This window comes from Colossoma macropomum, unplaced genomic scaffold (genome assembly GCF_904425465.1).
Source record: "Colossoma macropomum unplaced genomic scaffold, Colossoma_macropomum, whole genome shotgun sequence".
Lineage (NCBI taxonomy): Eukaryota > Metazoa > Chordata > Actinopteri > Characiformes > Serrasalmidae > Colossoma > Colossoma macropomum.
The window spans coordinates 34,254,435-34,278,062 of record NW_023494807.1 but is presented as its reverse complement, the minus strand read 5'-3'; the positions used below and the strand labels follow the sequence as shown (position 1 = coordinate 34,278,062).

At 44.1% G+C, this 23,628-nt stretch overlaps 1 protein-coding gene across 1 annotated transcript in view; it reads right to left on the bottom strand.

Annotated features, from left to right (window-relative positions):
- actn4 (actinin, alpha 4) overlaps positions 1-23,628 on the bottom strand; it is a 73,227-nt gene that overhangs the window by 2,516 nt on the left and 47,083 nt on the right. Inside the window, 14 exon segments of the mRNA XM_036556095.1 lie at positions 202-360; positions 1,868-1,948; positions 2,921-3,067; positions 3,591-3,770; positions 5,054-5,107; positions 5,109-5,189; positions 6,583-6,765; positions 7,910-8,050; positions 8,130-8,238; positions 8,605-8,755; positions 9,681-9,828; positions 10,848-11,078; positions 11,788-11,880; positions 20,207-20,292. Coding sequence (XP_036411988.1) covers positions 202-360; positions 1,868-1,948; positions 2,921-3,067; positions 3,591-3,770; positions 5,054-5,107; positions 5,109-5,189; positions 6,583-6,765; positions 7,910-8,050; positions 8,130-8,238; positions 8,605-8,755; positions 9,681-9,828; positions 10,848-11,078; positions 11,788-11,880; positions 20,207-20,292 — 1,844 coding nt within the window.

Genomic DNA, 23,628 nt, shown 5'->3' with positions numbered 1-23,628 from the left:
GGCCTTAAAATCCATAAATAAAATGTCTATATTTGTGTTGTAGTCATGGCGACCCCTGGTTCCCATCACCACCACTGTAAAGTCAATGTTCCTGTAGAGTCTCTGCAGTGAAAGTCGACTGACGCTGGATCAGGACTGTGTTTGGTGTTAAAGGCTGAAGGAAACATCATCATCAGTGACTTAAAGAGGAAATAAACTCACTTTGTCTCCAGCCAGGATCTTGAAGGAAGCGATGACCTGGTCGGCCGTGTCCGTGTCCGTCGTTTCCCGGGACATGAAGTCGATGAAGGCCTGGAAGGTCACCGCGCCGCTGTTGTTCGGGTCGACGATGCCCATGATGCGGGCAAACTCAGCGTCGCCCTGGAAACAGGGGACAGGAGGTCAACCCAGACCAGGAGGAGGCAGAACTGACCCTGCTTATCTACACAGGGGCTCAGACCTGGTCCTGGAGATCCAACACCCTGCAGAGTCCAGCTCCACCCACAATCACACACACCTGATCCAGGTAACCAGGTGAGTCCGATCTGAACTCTCCAGGGTGGAAGATCTCCAGGAGCTCCTTAACACACCCTAAACATCTCTAACAGAGCTACGCTGACATCATCATCTAAATTAACTTCAATAATCAGATACAGGTCTGATCACTTACTGGATAATTACATATTCAAATACTGTAATTAGAGCAGGACGACACTGATACACAAACAAACAACAACAAATAAACAACAACAGGTCAGGAGGAGCGCAAGAGCCATTAGCAGGAATACAAGAAAGCATGAGAGACAGAACAGAGAGGGGAAAGCTGGAATAAACAGAGAGAGAGAAAGAAAAAAGAAGGCAATGTATAAAAAAAAGAGAAGAATAGAAGTAAAGAAGGCAAAAAATAATAAAAATAAGAAAGAAAAAGAGACAGAGTGAGACAGAAGAGACAAGAAAGAAATAAGGAAAGACAGAGAAAAATAAAAAAGGACTGAGGAGAGATAGTAAAAAAGAAAGACAAAGAGGGAGGGAAAGAAGAGATGGAGAGAAAAGAATCAGAAAGAGCATTAAAAAGAAATAAAGAAAGAAAGAATACAGAAGAATAGGATGAAAAAATAAATAAAAAGAAAAAGGGAAAAAAGAGAGATGAGAGAGAGACAAAAGGAGAAATAGAGAGACAAAGAAAAAAGAACTAAGAATGTGAGAAACAAAGAAGAAAAAGATAAAAATAATGAATTAAAAAATAAAAAAGCAATGAGAAAGAAAAAGAGAGACTTTGAAATGAGAGAGACAGAAAGAGAAAGGAGAAACAGGAAAGAAGAAAAAGAGATAAAAATAAAAAAGAAGAGTGAATAGAGAGAGAGAGAGAGAGAGAGAGGTAGAGTTAGAGCAGTACCAGACTGTTCCCAGTGGAAATGAGCAGAGCGCGGAAATCGTCTGAGTCCATGATCCCCGTACGCTTCTGAACCACGCAGGATGGAGGGATAACAGGAGGACAGAGGAATGAAGGGATGCAGCCAGAGCGGAGGAGGACAGGCAGGACAGTGAGTGGGGAGAGAGAGAGAGAGAGAGAGAGAGAGAGAGAGAGAGAGAGAGAGAGAGAGAGAGAGAGAGAGAGAGAGAGGGGTGAAGGAATGTGAAGATGAAGGAGAACAGTTATGGCAGAAAAACAAAAGAAAAAAGAAAAGAAAAAGAAAAAGCAGCGTTAAGAGAGACGTCACAACCAAGCGACACTCTGAGCCGGCCAGCGGGGGGCGCTGTGGGGGCGAGCGGCAGGCAGTACAGTGATAAATGAGGAACAGACGGATGAGAGTCGCGTGCATTCAGCAGCCAAAACACCCAGACGGGCAGAAGTCCATCCCTCCTGCGCTCTGATTGGCTCTCGTACCTGTTTGTCATTCTCCACGTCGTAACCGAGGCTGATCAAACACGCCTTAAACTCCTCGGCCATTAAAGCGCCGCTGTGGTCCTGCAGTCGGCCAATCACACCAGAGATCACGTGGGGGTGGACCACAACGACGTGGAATGGATGGAGGTGGGCGGGGCCATGACATCACAGCAGCACGGCATGCAGGGGGAGGGGATGGAGGCGGGAACAGAACAGAAAGGGGCGGAGACAAACAGGAGGACGGATGTCAGAACAAAAACAAAACAGGATGATGGACAAAATAATGGAAACCGATGCAGTGAATCACTCGTCACGTCACTCATCTGAACACGGTCACTCCGATTAGGAGGAGGAGTGGAGATGGAGGAAGAGTGAGATGAGGCTGAGGAGGTGGAGATGAAGAGTGAAGCTCAGTTCTCTCCTGTATTTCTGCACTGAGTTAATCTGAACCTTCAGTCTCAGCCCAGCAGACCACGCTGCTAACCCAGCTCCCACACTGAGACCGTCTCACTGCCCAGACGGTCACTCTGCCTACAGCTTTACTCTCACACTGACTGGTCACACTAACTGACCGCGCGACACGATAATCTGACCTTATCTTCAGCTTCTTTTGCTGGACTTCAGGAGTTTGAGTCACTAACATCCTCAATGTCTCTGTTTATCTGACACAAATGTTCCTGTGTGACTGAACAACGGCTGTTCGGACCTTAACAGAACCACATCAAGGCTAAGTGGCTAAAGTGTGGCTAACTAATGATTAACACATGGTTAAGTAGCTGACGCAAGGCTATGCATGGATAACACATGGCTAGGTGGCTAAAGCATGGGTAACAAATAGCTAATGTATGGTTAACGCATGGCTAAGTGGCTAATGCATCTTTATCGCATGGCTAAGTGGCTAATGTATGAGTAACACATGGCTAACGCATGGCTAAGTGGCTAACGCGTGGCTAACGCATGGCTAAGTGGCTAACGCGTGGCTAACGCATGGCTAAGTGGCTAACGCATGGCTAAGTGGTTAACACATGGCTAAGCGGCTAACGCACGCCTGACCTTGTCGAAGTGGTTGAAGGAGGCGCGGTACTCGTGCAGCTGCTCCTGGCTGATGCCCTTGGCGTCTCTGGTCAGGATCTGGTTCTCGATCTCGTTGATGGTGCGGGCGATGGTGGTCAGGAGCTGCTCCCAGCCCACGCGCAGGTGCTACAGAGAAAAACACATTAATCGGTTCATTCCGTCTCCATGGCGTTAGAAAGAACACACTTGCTCCGTCAGTTACTCGATCACTTTACTTATCAAGTCAGCCACCAAATATTTATCAGGAACTGTGAGGTCTGCGATTCACCCATAATACTGGCAGCCTAAACATCAATGAGCCGGGAGACGCATTAGAAACACTGGGGTATAATCAGCGCTGCAGAAAGTACAATACTTCAGTACCTCAGTACCTGAGGAGCTGTGGATAAAACAGAACTTTAGAGTTCTATTAATATTTCTACCTGAGTAAAAGTACTGAAGTACCTGCCTGTGAATTTACTTAAGCACTTGTGCTTTTATTTAATCTCCTCTTATCTACTCTTCCTCCAGTACTGAAGTATGGTACTCTGTCCAGCTCTGAGCGCTTCACACAGCCACATCAGAACATCCTAATCTATCATGTACGTAGGCATGAGGCGGTTCTGTCCCGCGTACGGTCCATCCCTGTACAGAGAGGGTCTGTCAGTACCTCCATGGTGTAGGCTGTGTACTTGTTGTCGAATATGAGGGCCTCCTGGATGAGCTGGTGATTCCCCTCCAGCTGGTCGATGTTGGGTTTGTAGTCGATGATGCTCTGTTCGTACTGACGCAGGTGGGTCAGCTGATCCTCCAGAGTTCCGTTCATCTCTATGGATATCCGCCCAATCTCCTACACACGCACGCGCACACACACGCACACGCACACGCACACACACACACGCACGCGCACGCGCACACGCACACGCACACGCACACGCAACATAAACACACATTAATAACCACAATTAAACAGTCCAACTCAGAGCTCCACAGTTGCCCAGTGAGGACGTTTGATCTGGCCCACCAGAAAGTGATGTAAACATATCTATCCATCCATTTTAGTCGCTGCCCAAAGAAAAACATCTCCATTTCGGTGTATTTTTATTTTTCTATGTTATTTGATTATGGCAGTTTTCTTTTACATTTTGTGAAAATGTCATGATGATTGGACCAATAGAAACGCCCCAAATTAAATACCATAACATCTCTATACATTAACTTACATTAAGAGTTAAGTTAAAAAAGTTAATTTTTATTTTTACATTTCTACATAAAAATGAATATTTTTAATGCAAATATTTTACCAACAACAAAATAGGGGACAATACATCACATAAAACCACAGTTTGAAACCTTCCCACTTTCTGTAATGGTCTACTTTCTCACCTCATGACAAAAAGCGTTCTACTGTTCCAGCTAAATTGAAGCTGAAGCAGTTCACAGATAATTATGATACTGCAGCATCCAGGCTGGAACAACCGGCTAATGAACAGTTTCTACCCACAGGCTGTCAGGCTTCTGAACAAGCTGTGAAGCTGTGAGTCCTTCCCTAATAACCATTTCACTCAGTCACTCTATCAGTATTATTTAATAGCAAATACATAAAAACAAAGTAGAGAGTTTTCTTACACAGGTCCCTCCTGTCTCTGTATATTCTGCACATATTTATTATATTTCAGTTATTTTATTTTTTTTATGTTTTTACTTTGTTTGGTCTGCACTGTTTTAGTGTGTATATAATGCTGCCCTTCTGTAGAGTCACATTATCTGAGCCTCACCACAAGCATTTCAACGCATGAATGTCCTGACATGTTGGGCAAACGACAAATAAACTGGAAACTTGATTTATGTATAATCTTTGTTAACTGTAGTGAGTCACGAAAGTCGTGATAACATCAGTTACAGAAAAAAGGCTGAAGCACAGTTTACTTAAAAAAAAAATAAAGCCTCTATAATGTTCATATGACCCACACAGTCACTCTGACAGACTGTAATACACTACAGGAAGTGTAGGGGGGGATATGGCTTCTACTGTTTCATTTAAAAATTGCTGTAAGTCTCGTTTATAAATAAATGTATTATAGATAAAGTGAACACTTTGAAGGATGGATCAGGACAGAAGTGCTGACTGACCTCCATCTTGGTCTGGATCCACGGTCCCACGATGTTAGCCTGGTTGGCGAAACTGGCGTCGGAGATGGTCGTTGGACTGCTGGCGGCCGAGCTCCTCCTGCAGGGCCTGGTCACGCTGAGGCACCAGCTGCTGCACCTGCACACAGCCGCCACAGGGGGGAGACAAACTCAACATCAGCTCTAATCCAGTCCAGCCTTTCAGTAGTAGTGATTTGTGAAGAGGTGAGTTTTGTGGCTCTTTCTGCCAACTGAACATACTTTTCCAAAGCATTTTCTCATATTTATACACACAAGCATAGAAAATGTGATGTCAATCAAATGATGTCAAAGCATATATTCAATTTTTTCTTCTACTCGCCTGGACATGAACACCATCAATAAGAGTCCTTGACCATTTCTAAAGCCTTGGATACACTACATGACTTAACAGCTGATAAACAGACTGTGCTGCATCTCACATCGTCTGACAGGCGACAACTGTAGATCAAACTCTACTCCGCTTTTAAGCTGTTGCTGAGCTGAAACAAACATAAAGCTGCTTCTGCTGTTTTCTCTGCTGTTCGTGCTAAATATTACAGAAGCAGCAGGTAAACATGATTCAGTGAGGCTCCTGGAGGTAAAGATGTGATCAATAATCATTAAAAAGTTTCCCTAAACGAGTGAGAGACTTTTCGGTATTTTTCTTTGTTTACTTGCTGTATTTTCTTCTTTCGCGCTTTCTGTTTTCATTGGCTGCTGCAGGATTTCGCTCAGAGTCGGGTCGGAAAAATCAGTTTGATAAACTCTGGTCTGAAACGCGTTCAGGAGGCCAAAAATCAGAGTCTGTGCCCCTCACACACGACTCCCTCTCTCCAACTGTCGACTCTGACTGACCCAAAAATCTGCAGACTAGATCCGACCAGCTCAGACTCAGACTGAGAATCAGGGCTAAAACTCGGGGTGAAAGTCGAGTGGTGTAACCCCGGATTCACGTAACGTCTAACCCTAAACTCTGTAACAGGTTAATCGCTCGAGTGACAATCGTCCCTCATCATGACTGTCTTCTGAATAATGATAACTATATTATATGAATGACATGATAATAACTAAATATTATTAATCCTCTATCCTTTACACTATTCCATGATGTATATTTATTCTACACTCTTAAAGGCGGTTCTTCAGAGGTTCTTTAGTAAAGACAGTGGTTCAGTATAGAACTATGAACACTAAAAGAACCATTTGCATCATGAAATGGTTCTTCAGATTGATGGAGAACGTGTTACATCTTTTTGAAAAGCACCAAATAGGGTTCTCCTACTGTTACGATGTCAAGCTTGTAACAACAGCAGAACCCTTTTTGGTGCTATATAGAGTGTTGAGTGTTCATGGTTGTCTGTCTTAATAAAGAACCCTTGAAGAACCTTTTTATGAGAGTCTATGATGCATAACTATGATAACTATATGTAAACTAAATGTTTATTCAGACCACAGCAAACAGTAAATCATGATGGACGTATCGAGTCTCGTTCTTCTCTAAATAAACGTACTTTGTCCCACTTGCTGTCGATGCTGCTGGGGGTGATGGTGGTGTACGGGTTGGTTCCGGCCAGTTTGATGCCGTTGTACTGCGCGATCTTCTGCACCTCAGCCTGGATGGCCTGGATGGCCTCCCGCTCCTTATTGGCCTCAGGCAGAGTGGCCTTAAACTGTTCGTGAGCCGTGATCAAACCCTGCGGCAGGACAGACGACAGAGGACCGTTAGTGACACAGACGAACACTTCAATACAGAGACATGGAATTAATAACCAATTATTGATCAGAATTCGAATTCCACAACTATTTTTTAAGTCTAGACTAAAACATACATTTACAGTACAGATTGAATGAAGATACAGATTGGAAAATTATCATCGTAAAAACCTAATAATACAAAAGATGCACGTTATGCAGCCAGTGGTTGTTCGTGGCAGCGAGTGTTTTTTATTGGCAGCTACAGGAAATCAGTACTTTTTAGTGGCAGCCAGTGCTTATTAGTGGCATCTAGTGGTATTTAGTACTTTTCTGTGATCACCAGTGTTTATTAGTGGCATCTAGTGGTAATTAGTACTTTTTGGTGATTGCCAGTGCTTATTAGTGGCATCTAATGCTTATTGGTGGCATCAAGTGGTATTTAGTACTTTTCTGTGATCACCAGTGATTATTAGTGGCATCTAGTGTTTATTAGTGACACCCAGTGTTTATTAGTGACATCCAGTGTTTATTAGTGGCAATTAGTACTTTTTGGTGATTGCCAGTACTTATTAGTGGCATCTAGTGCTTATTACTGGCATCTAGTGGTAATTAGTACTTTTTGGTGATTGCCAGTGCTTATTAGTGGCATCTAATGCTTATTGGTGGCATCAAGTGGTAATCAGTACTTTTTAGTGATTGCCAGTGATTATTTGTGCCATCTAGTGTTTACATGTGACATCTAAAGCTTATTAGTTGCATCTAGTGGTACTTAGTACTTATTAGTGATTACCAGTGGTTATTAGTGGCAACTAGAGGTAGTCAGTGCTTCTTAGAGGTTGCTAGTGCTTTTAAGTGGCAGGCAGTGGCAGTCAGTGCTTGTTTGTGACATCTAGTGTTTTTTACTGGCAGCTATTGGTAGTCAGTACTTTTAGTGGCAGCAGGTCTAAGTTTGTGGAGGTGATTATCAGCCACCGGCAGCCAAATCCTGTTCATGGCAGCTGGTGGTAGTTAGTGGAGGTGACTATCAGTTAGAGACAGTAAGTGCTGTTACTGGCAGCTACAGTCAGTCAGCTGCAGCTGAAGGCAGCTGGCGGAGATGAATGGCAGCTAGTTGATGTCACTAAGTCTTCAGGGCTGCTGTACCTGGATCTCTTCGATGTTGTGGACGATAAACATGTCCTGCAGGTCCTCCATGGCTCCTTCCATCCAGTTGTTGAACGGCGCCGCCCTCTTGGCGTACTCGAGGTATAACTCGTCGATGGACTCCAGCTGCTTCTCTGTCCTCTGCAGCACAGAACCACATTTACATACAGTACACAGGACAGAGCGTCAGAGTCAGAGTGTTCTCGAAGTGCGTGCGTACCTCCAGAGATTCTCTGCGGTTCTGTGTGAGAGAACCCAGACTATCCCACTGCTCACAGATCTTCTGACAGCGAGCGTTCACGCTGGGAGAGTCGTAGTAGTCCAGTTCACTGGAAGACAAACAGGTACAGCTACAGATACAGAACCACACAAACAACATAACCAGGTCCTCTCCCTCTCTCTCTCAGGCCACAGCTGTGAATAATAAGTTTTCTTTGGGGACTATTTTGCCTCACAGCGCCCTGCATGTATCCCTCCACCATGAATGGAGTTTAAGTTCTCTAAACTATCATAAAACAGCGTCTCAGTCATCAGGCAGTGAATTCGTAAGCATTTCATGTAATAATTCTGACTCTAGAATGGAACGTTTCACACCAAACCACTCTGAATGACTTTGTTTACATCTTCACCGTTTAATCATGGAGGAATTTTTCTAAGATTGGTGGAATTCTCCTTTAGATTAAAGTCTCTCTCACTTCAGCTCCTGAGCGATGGCTGCGATCTGTTCCACTCGGTCCTGGTGAGCGGCGAGGTCACTCTCGAAGGCTTCGTGTTTTTTCAGCAGAGCTTTAATCTCAGACAGGGACGCCGTCTCGTAGTCTTTCTGTGTCAGCATCGCCTCCTTACCTGCACACACATCACACAGACAGACAGACAGACAGACAGACATCAGCCTACAGCGAATACAGCAAATAATCTGCAGCATCACCACTTCAACACGTAGCTCCAGTGATTGGTGGCGTTCTGGACGTTCTTAACATCTGCTAAAGCCATTTTTAAAAAATGTTTATATAAAATATTTGCTTTTCACACGTTCTGCAGTTCCAATCGTTCTGAAATAAACAGGACAGCTGGGGTGAAATAAAACGACAGTGATCATTTATATACCAGCCTAAATGTTAAGAAGATTTTTCAACAAAAATCAAACCACCTTGGGAGGCAAAACATTTTATGTCCACTTTATTTGCGTAACATTTTAACATCTTAGCTATAATTATGTCTCAGTATGTGCTAATGTGCTAGCATAAGCTAAAAGATATAAACGAAAACAGAGACTTCGTTTAATCTGCTCTCAGCTTTAGCTCAGCTATAGCCGCTTTTCTCGCATCTCCAACAGGAAACCGGCTTCCTGTAAAATGTCTCTTAACATTCCACTTTTTGGTGGTTGACATATCAGGAAGGCAGCCTGAGTCCATATAAATGACATATAAACAAGTGTCCACTTGTTTCTAAATTCTTGATGTTTGTCTTGAATCTTTCTCTTCTCTGCTATTTCGTTAGCTACTAACTATGTGACACTGCCGTCCGCTGTGACCAGCAGTCTGCGCAAAGGGTCAATTAACAGTCATACATAATTTCCAGTATCTAGGATCGATTATTGTGAAAACAGTGTTAGACCTCAGCAAATCTTTATTTTACTGCAAAACTTTATTGGAAATGAGGATTATTTTATTTTCATCTAAACATCTAATTCTGCTGTGGCGCCACAAGGGGGCGGTAAAAAAGCCGCATGTGGCTAAGGGGGCCCCAGGCTGCCAACCCCGATACGTACCGTCGGTCCAGCTCTCATGGATGGCGGCTTTCTGGCGGAATTTCTCGGCGAGATGGTCGAGTCTCTCCAGTCTGCGGATCTCGTACAGCAGCCATTCCTCATAACCTTTCTCCGCCCCCTCCAGCTTATGCCACGCCCCGTTAATGTCCTAACCAATGAGGAAAGAAGAAAAACATACATTTCACAAAAACAAATTCAGAAACAAACTGGTCAGGAGCAAACAGCTTCAACACAGCTCCACTTTCAAAACCGAGCAAAACTTTTTCTTTTTGGTTTCTGATGTTTAAAAATGATATATAACCGTTACACATAAACATCACGTGTAAGTATGGGGGTGTATCTGTGTGTATAGAGGTGTGTACATGTGTGTGTGGAGGTGTGTAAGCGCGCGTGTGTGTGTGTGTAGAGGTGTGTAAGTGTGTGTGTGTGTGGAGGTGTGTAAGCGCGCATGTGTGTATGTGTGTAGAGGTGTGTAAGTGTGTGTGTGTGTGTGTGTGTGTATAGGCGTGTGTGTGTTTGTATGTATAGAGGTGTGTAATTGTGTGTGTATACAGAGGTGTGTGTGTGTGTGTATAGAGGTGTGCAAGTGTGTGTGTGTGTGTGTGTGTGTAGAGGTGTGTAAGTGTGTGTGTGTGTATAGAGGTGTGTAAGTGTGTGTGTGTGTATAGAGGTGTGTGTGTGTATAGAGGTGTGTAAGTGTGTGTGTGTGTATAGAGGTGTGTGTGTGTATAGAGGTGTGTAAGTGTGTGTGTGTGTGTATAGAGGTGTGTGTGTGTGTGTGTATAGAGGTGTGTGTGTGTGTGTATAGAGGTGTGTGTGTGTGTGTGTGTGTGTGTATAGAGGTGTGTAAGTGTGTGTGTGTGTGTGTGTGTGTATAGAGGTGTGTGTGTGTGTGTGTATAGAGGTGTGTAAGTGTGTGTGTGTGTGTATAGAGGTGTGTGTGTGTGTGTGTGTATAGAGGTGTGTGTGTGTGTGTGTGTGTGTATAGAGGTGTGTGTGTGTGTGTGTGTATAGAGGTGTGTGTGTGTGTGTATAGAGGTGTGTGTGTGTGTGTGTGTGTGTGTGTGTGTATAGAGGTGTGTAAGTGTGTGTGTGTGTATAGAGGTGTGTAAGTGTGCGTGTGTGTGTGTGTGTGTGTGTGTGTGTGGGTGTGTGTGCGTATCTCACCGACACCATGCGTCCCTCTGAAGGCATGAACGCCGGCCGGTTGCTGAGCCTCAGTTTGGTCTGCAGGGTGTTGAAGTTGATCTCCAGCTGACATTTCTCCTGGACTTTGGGAGGTTTGTGGACGCGGCGATAATCACGGAAGTCCTCCAGCTTCTGCTGCATCTCCGCCATCGTCTTCTCCGGAGCGCGGTTCTCCAGCCAGGGGATCGTCCTGCGGATCCACTCCAACAGCTACACGCAGACACACGGGTCGCACGGACGTGTGTGAGTTTGGGGATTTAACATGTACACACTCATATGTCCAGTAATTAATCATCACTGTTCTCCAAGATAATCCTACTCCTAACAATTTACAGACCTCTGCTATATTAAATTCAGCTTTCAGTTCGGAAAAACAGAACATTTTCAATAAAAGTACAAAAACATTGAAGTAGGTGCTGTTAAATATCCAGACTGAGCTAACAGATCTTCACTGTATTAGACCAATCAGAACAGGTTCTGTAGCATTTTAATAGCTTAAAAATTATAAAACATTTTATATATATAAAATCTAATGTAGTTGCTACAACATTACTATGCTATGCCAGATGGTTGCTAAGGTGTTGCTAGGCCACAGCTATTCTATCCCAGGTGGTTACTAAGGTGTTGCTAGGCCACAGCTATTCTATCCCAGGTGGTTACTAAGGTGTTGCTAGGCCATTGCTCTGCTATCCCAGGTGGTTACTAAAGTGTTGCTAGGCCATAGCTATGCTATCCCAGGTGGTTGCTAAGGTATTGCTAGCATACTTGCATGAGCATTATGTATTATCAATAAGTGGCAGTAGTGGAGTTGACTGTATATTTTGACTGTATGTTTATAATAAAGAAAAAGTGAAAAACAGTACGAGAGCTTTTTCAATCCAGCTAAATAACAGCTCTGTACATGCGGCTCTGTACTCACATCACTGGCCAGTTTCTCGTAGTCCTCCATCAGATGCTCGTTCTCCTGATTGACAGCCAGAACCTTACAGATCCGATTGGCCGCTGTCTCAGCCTATCACACAACAGCGCACTCAGTAACACGAAAACCAACATTTCATCACAAATAGCTACAAAACTGCATCAGTGACCTGCAGGACGACCAAAACACCTGATAACCTTTCACAGAGCAAAATGCTGCCTGTTCACTGCCCTGTTTATGAGCTGATCTGGAAGGTTTGTGTGTCTAAAGCTGACTGTACACAGAGAAACATCCACACAAATACAGCTACTAAAGCAGATCCAGACTACAGACCCATGCACATTCAATTACACCAGTTAGCAGGATTAGTAGCCAGAGCTTTGGATAAAACGTGTGATTTACCTTACAGTGTTTTTATCTCAAAACAGGAGAAAATTATTAACTTTGCTGTGCAAATCACACAAAACAGAACAAGCACTAACACACAGCCACTCAAACAGCTGTCATGTTAACGTCAGCTAGTTAAAAGAGAATTCCACCAAATTTTCAACAAATTTTCAGAGTGTTTGGTTTTGGTGTGAAGTCAGAACTGTTCACAGTGGTGGTGATAGGAACCAGACGTCCACCTCTAAAAGCTCCCTCACAGAAAGTTCCTACAGTAAATGGTTATGAATTCACTGCCTGATGACTGAGACGCTGTTTTATGATAGTTTGGAGAACTTAAACTCCATTCATGGTGGAGGGATACATGCAGGGCGCTGTGAGGCAAAATAGTCCCCAAAGAAAACTTATTATTTCAGATTTTCCACTATTTTCCATCATCAACATTCCATATAAACTCAGAAGACTCGTGTAGGTTCACTGGTGGTTCTGGATAGTAAATAAAATGTCTATATCTGTGTTGTAGTCATGGCAACCACTGGTTCCTATCACCACCACTGTAAAGACATCTGAACCATTTCACACCAAACATCTCTGACTGATCTCAACAACTGCATTACAGGGAATTTTGGAAAACTGGTTGACTTGCCCGTTGAGCTAAATGGTTACAAGCAAATCTTTTGTTTATTGTCTTCATGTTTCAACTGAAATCAAGTCAGCTGAAATATCATATAATGTGATCACATGGTGCATCTGCTTTCTGACTGGCTGCTTCAGGTTGCGGCTGAGTCTCAGGACAACTCCACAGAAATTCTGTATATTATTTAATATCAGTTTCATGCGACTGAATGTGTGCAGGTTTGAAGGTGTACAGTCAGAGGTACGGTTGCACTGTGAACACTCGAAGTGAATAATCACACACACGCTCTGCCTGAGTGACCAAACGCATCACAGACCTCACACTGCTGACCGCTCACTCTCAGGCTAAGTGACGTAGCATGCTAACTCCAGCATTAGTAAACTCAGTGGATGCTAAACTCCAAACTCTGTGCGTTTGAGGAGAAACTGCATGCTGTATTTAAAACACACGCGAGGCGTTCTGATCGAGAGTACCACCAAACGCTGATCTCCTCTGGAGTCCTACAGCTTTAACTACACGCTGAAATACACAGAACATCCACCTTCTATCAGAACACACTGATCCAGGAACAGCAGAACAGAACAGAACCTCAACATTCAGTTACAGTCCCACCTAACACACAGCCCAGCGTCTCAGTCACGAACATAACACTACTGTACTGTTATTAGAGCGCATTACAGAAACGTCTCTCTTATTACCACCAAGACAAATATTCTACATTATTATCTTATTTCTCCCTCTGAACTCCACTTATAATGTCTGTGTTAGTTTACAAACCAAAAACGTTCATAATTCATCTTCCATGACTTTCTTTATCCCTCACAATTAAACAGGCTGTTTTTGTTATTGTGCCTTTATAAGTGACATATGTAAATGAGCTTTCAGCCCCAATCAGGGCTGAAACACTCCTTATAACTTCAGTCTGAATGGTGGAGCTAAACTGCTGTAGCTGAATGGTGGAGCTAAACTGCTGTAGACTGAATGGTGGAGCTAAACTGCTGTAGCTGAATGGTGGAGCTAAACTGCTGTAGACTGAATGGTGGAGCTAAACTGCTGTAGACGAATGGTGGAGCTAAACTGCTATAGACTGAATGGTGGGGCTAAACTGCTGTAGCTGAATGGTGGAGCTAAACTGCTGTAGCTGAATGGTGGAGCTAAACTGCTGTAGACTGAATGGTGGAGCTAAACTGCTGTAGCTGAATGGTGGAGCTAAACTGCTGTAGACTGAATGGTGGAGCTAAACTGCTGTAGCTGAATGGTGGAGCTAAACTGCTGTAGACTGAATGGTGGAGCTAAACTGCTGTAGACTGAATGGTGGAGCTAAACTGCTATAGACTGAATGGTGGGGCTAAACTGCTGTAGACTGAATGGTGGAGCTAAACTGCTATAGACTGAATGGTGGGGCTAAACTGCTGTAGACTGAATGGTGGAGCTAAACTGCTGTAGACTGAATGGTGGGGCTAAACTGCTGTAGCTGAATGGTGGAGCTAAACTGCTGTAGACTGAATGGTGGAGCTAAACTGCTGTAGACTGAATGGTGGAGCTAAACTGCTGTAGACTGAATGGTGGAGCTAAACTGCTATAGACTGAATGGTGGGCTAAACTGCTGTAGACTGAATGGTGGAGCTAAACTGCTGTAGACTGAATGGTGGAGCTAAACTGCTGTAGACTGAATGGTGGAGCTAAACTGCTGTAGACTGAATGGTGGAGCTAAACTGCTGTAGACTGAATGGTGGAGCTAAACTGCTGTAGCTGAATGGTGGAGCTAAACTGCTGTAGACTGAATGGTGGAGCTAAACTGCTGTAGACTGAATGGTGGAGCTAAACTGCTATAGACTGAATGGTGGGGCTAAACTGCTGTAGCTGAATGGTGGAGCTAAACTGCTGTAGCTGAATGGTGGAGCTAAACTGCTGTAGACTGAATGGTGGAGCTAAACTGCTGTAGACTGAATGGTGGAGCTAAACTGCTGTAGCTGAATGGTGGAGCTAAACTGCTGTAGACTGAATGGTGGAGCTAAACTGCTGTAGACGAATGGTGGAGCTAAACTGCTATAGACTGAATGGTGGGGCTAAACTGCTGTAGACGAATGGTGGAGCTAAACTGCTATAGACTGAATGGTGGGGCTAAACTGCTGTAGACTGAATGGTGGAGCTAAACTGCTGTAGACTGAATGGTGGGGCTAAACTGCTGTAGCTGAATGGTGGAGCTAAACTGCTGTAGCTGAATGGTGGAGCTAAACTGCTGTAGACTGAATGGTGGAGCTAAACTGCTGTAGACTGAATGGTGGAGCTAAACTGCTATAGACTGAATGGTGGGGCTAAACTGCTGTAGACTGAATGGTGGGCTAAACTGCTGTAGACTGAATGGTGGAGCTAAACTGCTGTAGACTGAATGGTGGAGCTAAACTGCTGTAGACTGAATGGTGGAGCTAAACTGCTATAGACTGAATGGTGGAGCTAAACTGCTGTAGACGAATGGTGGAGCTAAACTGCTGTAGACTGAATGGTGGAGCTAAACTGCTGTAGACTGAATGGTGGAGCTAAACTGCTGTAGACTGAATGGTGGGGCTAAACTGCTATAGACTGAATGGTGGGGCTAAACTGCTATAGACTGAATGGTGGGGCTAAACTGCTGTAGCTGAATGGTGGGGCTAAACTGCTGTAGCTGAATGGTGGAGCTAAACTGCTGTAGCTGAATGGGCGGGGCTAAACTGCTGTAGCTGAATGGTGGAGCTAAACTGCTGTAGGCTGAATGGGCGGGGCTAAACTGCTGTAGACTGAATGGTGGGGCTAAACTGCTGTAGCTGAATGGTGGGGCTAAACTGCTGTAGCTGAATGGTGGAGCTAAACTGCTGTAGACTGAATGGGTGGAGCTAAACTGCTGTAGCTGAATGGTGGAGCTAAACTGCTGTAGCTGAATGGTGGAGCTAAACTGCTGTAGCTGAATGGTGGAGCTAAACTGCTGTAGCTGAATGGACGGGGCTAAACTGCTGTAGCTGAATGGGCGGGGCTAAACTGCTGTAGCTGAATGGACGGGGCTAAACTGCTGTAGCTGAATGGGCGGGGCTAAACTGCTGTAGCTGAATGGGCGGGGCTAATCTGCTGTAGGCTGAATGGGTGGGGCTAAACTGCTGTAGCTGAATGGTGGAGCTAAACTGCTGTAGCTGAATGGTGGAGCTAAACTGCTGTAGCTGAATGGTGGAACTAAACTGCTGTAGCTGAATGGTGGAGCTAAACTGCTGTAGCTGAATGGGCGGGGCTAAACTGCTGTAGCTGAATGGGCGGGGCTAAACTGCTGTAGACTGAATGGGCGGGGCTAAACTGCTGTAGACTGAATGGTGGAGCTAAACTGCTGTAGCTGAATGGTGGAGCTAAACTGCTGTAGCTGAATGGTGGAGCTAAACTGCTATAGACTGAATGGTGGAGCTAAACTGCTATAGACTGAATGGTGGGGCTAAACTGCTGTAGACTGAATGGTGGGGCTAAACTGCTGTAGACTGAATGGTGGAGCTAAACTGCTGTAGACGAATGGTGGAGCTAAACTGCTGAAGGCTGAATGGGTGGGGCTAAACTGCTGTAGACTGAATGGTGGAGCTAAACTGCTGTAGACTGAATGGTGGAGCTAAACTGCTGTAGCTGAATGGGCGGGGCTAAACTGCTGTAGCTGAATGGGCGGAGCTAAACTGCTGTAGCTGAATGGGCGGGGCTAAACTGCTGTAGCTGAATGGGCGGGGCTAAACTGCTGTAGCTGAATGGGCGGGGCTAAACTGCTGTAGCTGAATGGTGGAACTAAACTGCTGTAGACTGAATGGTGGGGCTAAACTGCTGTAGCTGAATGGTGGAACTAAACTGCTGTAGACTGAATGGGTGGAGCTAAACTGCTGTAGACTGAATGGTGGAGCTAAACTGCTGTAGCTGAATGGTGGGGCTAAACTGCTGTAGCTGAATGGTGGAGCTAAACTGCTGTAGCTGAATGGTGGGGCTAAACTGCTGTAGCTGAATGGTGGGGCTAAACTGCTGTAGCTGAATGGTGGAGCTAAACTGCTGTAGACTGAATGGTGGAGCTAAACTGCTGTAGCTGAATGGTGGGGCTAAACTGCTGTAGCTGAATGGTGGAGCTAAACTGCTGTAGCTGAATGGTGGGGCTAAACTGCTGTAGCTGAATGGTGGAACTAAACTGCTGTAGCTGAATGGTGGAGCTAAACTGCTGTAGCTGAATGGTGGAGCTAAACTGCTGTAGCTGAATGGTGGAACTAAACTGCTGTAGCTGAATGGTGGAACTAAACTGCTGTAGCTGAATGGGCGGGGCTAAACTGCTGTAGCTGATTGGTGGGGCTAAACTGCTATAGCTGAATGGGCGGAGCTAAACTGCTGTAGCTGATTGGTGGGGCTAAACTGCTGTAGCTGAATGGTGGGGCTAAACTGCTGTAGCTGATTGGTGGAGCTAAACTGCTGTAGCTGAATGGTGGAACTAAACTGCTGTAGCTGAATGGTGGAGCTAAACTGCTGTAGCTGAATGGTGGAGCTAAACTGCTGTAGCTGAATGGTGGAGCTAAACTGCTGTAGCTGAATGGGCGGGGCTAAACTGCTGTAGCTGAATGGTGGAGCTAAACTGCTGTAGCTGAATGGGCGGGGCTAAACTGCTGTAGCTGAATGGGCGGGGCTAAACTGCTGTAGCTGAATGGGCGGGCCTAAACTGCTGTAGACTGAATGGTGGGGCTAAACTGCTGTAGCTGAATGGGCGGGGCTAAACTGCTGTAGGCTGAATGGGCGGGGCTAAACTGCTGTAGCTGAATGGTGGAGCTAAACTGCTGTAGCTGAATGGTGGGGCTAAACTGCTGTAGGCTGAATGGGCGGGCCTAAACTGCTGTAGACTGAATGGTGGGGCTAAACTGCTGTAGCTGAATGGGCGGGGCTAAACTGCTGTAGGCTGAATGGGCGGGGCTAAACTGCTGTAGCTGAATGGGTGGAGCTAAACTGCTGTAGCTGAATGGTGGAGCTAAACTGCTGTAGCTGAATGGTGGGGCTAAACTGCTGTAGGCTGAATGGGCGGGGCTAAACTGCTGTAGCTGAATGGGTGTCTTTAGATTTAGGTTCAGTCTAGTTAGGATGTTTGTGTGATGCTGTTTTCTTATCTGGAGTTGATGATGAGATTATGAAGGTAGGAACTGTTATTCTGTAATAGATACTGTCCGAAAGTCGTCACGGAGACTAAACTGATCAGATTTTCCATTTTCAGAGACTGAGATGTTTCTGTAATACGGCTAACTGCGGCAAAATAAAATAATAACATTTAGTAATTGCCAATGACTCAGGCGGAGGGCAGAACGTAAAGTGGGACAGCAATTTAAAATATTCCACATAAATAATAACAAATAATAATAATAAATAAAAGAGTTTCCCATAAATATTATACCAGAGCTTTTCCTCCAGAATCACAGTGTATTATACACTCTTAAAGACTCTTTATGGCTGATAATCGTTCAATACTTGGTTTCATTTTAAACTCTGATAAAGATGATCAATATCTCTTCATAACAGTCGAGTGTTCAGGAAGTCTGATATCTGAAAGAGTGAATTCAGACTGAAAGTCACACTTTTACAGGCTGTGATCTCCAATCTGATCGTCTCTGTTTTAGATCACTATTGAAAGTGTCCTGCAGGGGGAGCCACAGAGGTAGAATGCATTATGGGAAACCCAGAGAACCAACATCAGGAATTTCAGTCAGTTTATGAACTGGAGGAAAGTGTTTGTGGGGCAGTTTGGAGAAGATTCAGCGCCAAATCATAAAGCAGTCGTAACAGTGAACAAGCAAAACTGTGAAATGCAGTAAATAAACATAATTACTGTTTATTAGTGACGTACAGAAAAAACAAAAAAACAAAAAGCTAAACCACGCTGACTGTTTCTCAGTGAAGAAATCAAACAGCTTCAGAACAGTGCACTGCCAGCAGGGGGCGCACTACTGCACAGAGCGCTACTGACGAGGGCTTTTTCTACTCAAAACTAACACTAATTACAGACATAATTAACTATCAAGGCGTTCTATTGGCTAACCTCACTAATTATTCTTTACTGATATGATACACAAGCTAACGTCTGTTACTCTCATAACTCTGAATTAAACTTTTACTGTTTACTTCCGGATGAAATGTTTTGCTGCGACCCTTAAATTAAAATATTTACATCACTGCAAGCTTTAGAGAACATGACAAGCCAAGCGGCTTCACTTCTCTACGTATGGAATGACGTCATCAGCGGTCAAAGGCTCTGATGTGAAAGGTGTTCTGTACGTCACTAATGACCAGCGTTTTCACACGGCACTTTCAAAAACACTAAGACTCCAACAAGAACCAACAGAGCTTATAGCTCAGGTTCTACAGTTAATTCTCAGTCAAAATAAAAGCAAATGATGATAGTCTTTTTGCTAATTTTGTATCACTCCAGTACAAAACTCTACAGAATCTAATCTGGATAATTAGCATTAATTTTATGTGCTGGACTGAAAGACAAATATCATGAATCATCTATATAATCATGATTACAATCATCGTGTATGTATTTATTAATTTTTTTTAATGGAAATATGTGAAATATCCTCTACAAAGACATGTTATTTTTCTGAAAGTCTAGTCTGAGTTTAACATATTGGAAAAAAACGTGCCATAACTTCTGCACAGCCCTCAGTTTTATTTTTTGTGTTACATTCATTCAATAAACAGTAATTTCATTTTAAAATGTGCAGCAGTGTGTCTCTGTAGAGGATGTGTAAACTTATTCACACTCGGAAAATCAACACGTACATGGAATTTGAACCGGGGCGCACAAACTTTTACACGCAACTATTTTTTCCCAAAAAGTGTAAAAATAAGAACAAAAACACTCAGAATAAACGGCAGCAATTTTAGCTTAGGCCACCCGAGTGCGTTCTTTACAAAGTTCTAACACTAATACGGGTTCTTTACGGTTCTAACACTAATACGGGTTCTTTACAGTTCTAACACTAATACGGGTTCTTTACGGTTCTAACAGTAAAACAGGTTTATTTTCATCTGAGAGAGTAAAGAACAGCAAAAGTCCTGAGAACCATAAGGTCCTGTTGGTACCATACTCGGCACCAAATAACATAGACCGTGGGTGCTGGACCAACACCTAATGGAAAAGCACAGTTCCCGTTCTGTGGTTCTGAAGGTTCTGGATAAGTGCTCTCTTATTAAAGTTCTGCATCTCAGCCATTTTCACTGTTACACCAGCTCTACTATCCGGCCCTGAATCTCCTCCACAGGTGAGCTGCAGGTGTGTAGCGGTTCAGCTGCGGTGAAAGCCGGCCTGACCTCAGCCGGAGTGACCACAACCTGTCACAGGGGTCAAAGGTCAGGCCCAAGAGAGTTCCTCACCTTCTGAGCGCCAGAGAAGGCGTGATAGAAGCAGGAGACATACGTCATTATGGCCTTCTCATCCGGCCGGAGAGTACCCACGATATCTAGAGCACAGCCAGCACAGAGACAGAGAGAGAGAGAGACAGAGAGAACAGAGAGAGAGAGAGAGAGAGAGAGAGAGAGAGAGAGAGAGCGAGAGAGAGAGAGAGAGACAGAGAGACAGAGAGAGAGAGAGAGAGAGAGAGAGAGAGAGAGACAGAGCGAGAGAGAGAGAGAAAAGCAGTGGTGAAGCAAAGCAACCCAGAGTCTGCGTGTGATTTAGTGGTCAGGTGACCTGCAAGGAGGAATCTGATTGGTTCCATGGCTGCGCCAGCTGAGCCCGCCCACTTTGAAAAAGACGGAGGACGAGGAGCCCTGCAAAATCACCATGGCAACCCAAGAGCGAGAAAAAAGCCATGCCGGACAGAGTTTCTGGGGTGATTTAGGGTCATGGGGGGCAGTTGGGGGGGTACCTTCTGAGCTCCAGAGAAGGCGTGATAGAAACTGGACACATAGGTCATTATAGCCTTCTCATCTGGACGAGCTGTGTTCACAATGTCTGCAGGAAAACACAGGTTATACACACACATACATGCAGGACAGACATACAGCACAGACAGACAGACACGGAGACTCGGACGGACAGAACCGGGCCGAGCACTCTGGGCTCATTCCTGAAAACTGGCCAGTGTAGACACTTTAAAGCAATACATGTGATCAGTAATCAATTCCCACCAGTTTCCTCCCTTTCAGCAAATGTTGTCCATCAGCTTCTTTAGTGTTAGCACTAAACCGCAAGGCTAATGTAGCTAAGAAGCACTGGAAGCTTACAGCCCACCAAGCTTACAGCCCGCCGGCTTCTCTGTCTAATTATCCGCTCCACCTTAAACGGGGCAGCAGTTACACTATGGCGTCTATTTACTGGTTTCTCGTTCTAATTATCCGCTCCACCTTAAACGATCACATTCTGGTGCCTCAGAATTTGAAGCCAACAAATATGTAACTGCTGAACCATTTAAGGTGGAACTAAACATTCAAACAATCAGTTAGAACAAACAGGTGCCAGAATGTAACTGCTGCACCATTTAAGGTGGAGTGGAAAACTGGAATTAGAAACTGCTGCGCTGTTTAAGGTGGAACGGGAAAATTGGAATAAAAAGCTGGAAAACCTGTGACGCCAACCTCATTAAAACTCTGAGGCGAGCGTGAGCTGACTTGGGTGTTCAGTTAGCACCACGCTAATTAGTGGGCTATAAGCTTCCATTACTTGTTAGCGACATTAGCCTCGTAGCTCCAGTGCTGAAACTAAAGAAGCAAACTTCAGACACAGGCGTGTCCTGGCTGAACTACATCTGAGGGTAAAACTGGAGGAATTTGAATTCTGGCTGAACTACTGCTTTAACTCCCACGAGCAGGTGTTTCCCAGGTGTTTCCCAGGTGTGCTGCTCCTGCAGTCAGACTGGAGGAGAGACAGTTTTCTATGAACTTCTCACCAACGCGGCTCACAGACACCAGCCTAAACATAAACAATCCCAGCTCAGAGCGGAAAGGAGTTATTTTTGGGTGAAGCAGTGAAGTGATTTCAGAGTGATGACTCAGCACTCTCTCTGCAGACACGCAGGCCTGGGACAGGGGATCTGATTAGATCTAATCAACGAGTGAACTCAATATTCTGATCATTATCAGATTCCTGCAGTTATCTGATTATTAAGTGGTCATGTAAACAGCAGACTGATTTCTTAGATCAGATTAAGGTCAATAAATCTGATAAAGAGGCTGGTTCTGAGCTCAGTAATGGGTTTTTTCAGTGCGGTAAACTCTCACTCTGATTTCTGAGATCAGATTAAAGTCTATAGATCTGATTAGTAAATCTGATAAAGAGGTTGATTTGAGCTCAGTAATGGGTTTTTTCAGTGCGGTAAACTCTCACTCTGATTTCTGAGATCAGATTAAAGTCTATAAATCTGATTAGTAAATCTGATAAAGAGGCTGGGTCTGAGTCAGTAATGGGTTTTTTCAGTGCTGTAAACTCTGATTTCTTAGATCAGATTAAAGTCTATATAATCTGATTAGTACATCTGATAAAGAGGCTGATCTGAGTCAGTAATTGGGTTTTTCAGTGTGAACTCTCACTCTGATTTCTTTCGTTTCTCTCAGAGTGAGCATGTGTGAAAACAGAGCATCGTCCCGGAAACAGTGAGCAGCGTTTAACATAGTTTAACACAGCGTTTAACACTGCGCTTAACACTGCGCTTAACACTGCGCTTAACACAGCCTTTAACACTGCGCTTAACACTGCGCTTAACACAGCCTTTAACACAGCCTTTAACACTGCCTTTAACACTGCGTTTAACACTGCGTTTAACACTGTGTTTAACACTGCGCTTAACACTGCGCTTAACACTGCGTTTAACACAGCCTTTAACACAGCCTTTAACACTGCGCTTAACACTGCGCTTAACACTGCGCTTAACACAGCCTTTAAAACAGCCTTTAACACTGCGCTTAACACTGCGCTTAACACTGCGTTTAACACAGCCTTTAACACAGCCTTTAACACAGCGTTTAACAGCACCTGCGAGACGAACACAGCACTTTTGGAGCGACACTGAAACCAAACACACATTTGACCAAATGGAGGGTTTAAATATTCTTCATCTTCTAGATGATTTATGATCAAATTTTCAGATAAAGTGACTCGATGTTTAAAAAAAAGCCGCTCACGAAGTTTATGTTATGTTTACGTCACGTCTTATTCTGTGAGTTTATTGGCTGGTTGTAAAGCAGAAATCCGATTACTGTCTGACTTATGTAGACCTGGAGTTTCCCCATTATCTGATTACTCAAAAACTATCTGCATGATTAAATGGTTCTTTGCATCGTGAAAGAGGGAGAATGTGCTGTATATGGTTCTTTACAGCACCAAAAAGGGTTCTTCTATTGTTACAAACTAGACATCGCAACAGTAGCAGAACATTTTTGGGTGCTATACAGATCCCTTCTCAAAAAGGTTCTACATAAAACCATCTACAACACATCCTCCATCAATCTGAAGAACCATTTCACCATGCAAAGAACTCTTAAATCATGCAAAAGGCTCGATTGTTCATGTAGAGCCATTTTTTAGTGTACAGATAAACACTCACAGCTGATTGGACAGATTTTATGAATATTTGGCAACAATGACGGATAACACTAGAGCTGGGCGATATAACACAAATATCACGATACTTCAAGAGATTTTCACAATACACGACATGTAACGATATTTTTTTGGCTGTTGGATCAAAAAAAGAGCCAGCAGTGCCACATTTAAAAATATCCAAGACTGAGTACAAACATTTCACACACTGCACTAAATCCAATCAAACAGGACGAATTATGTTCTCTTCATAATGAAA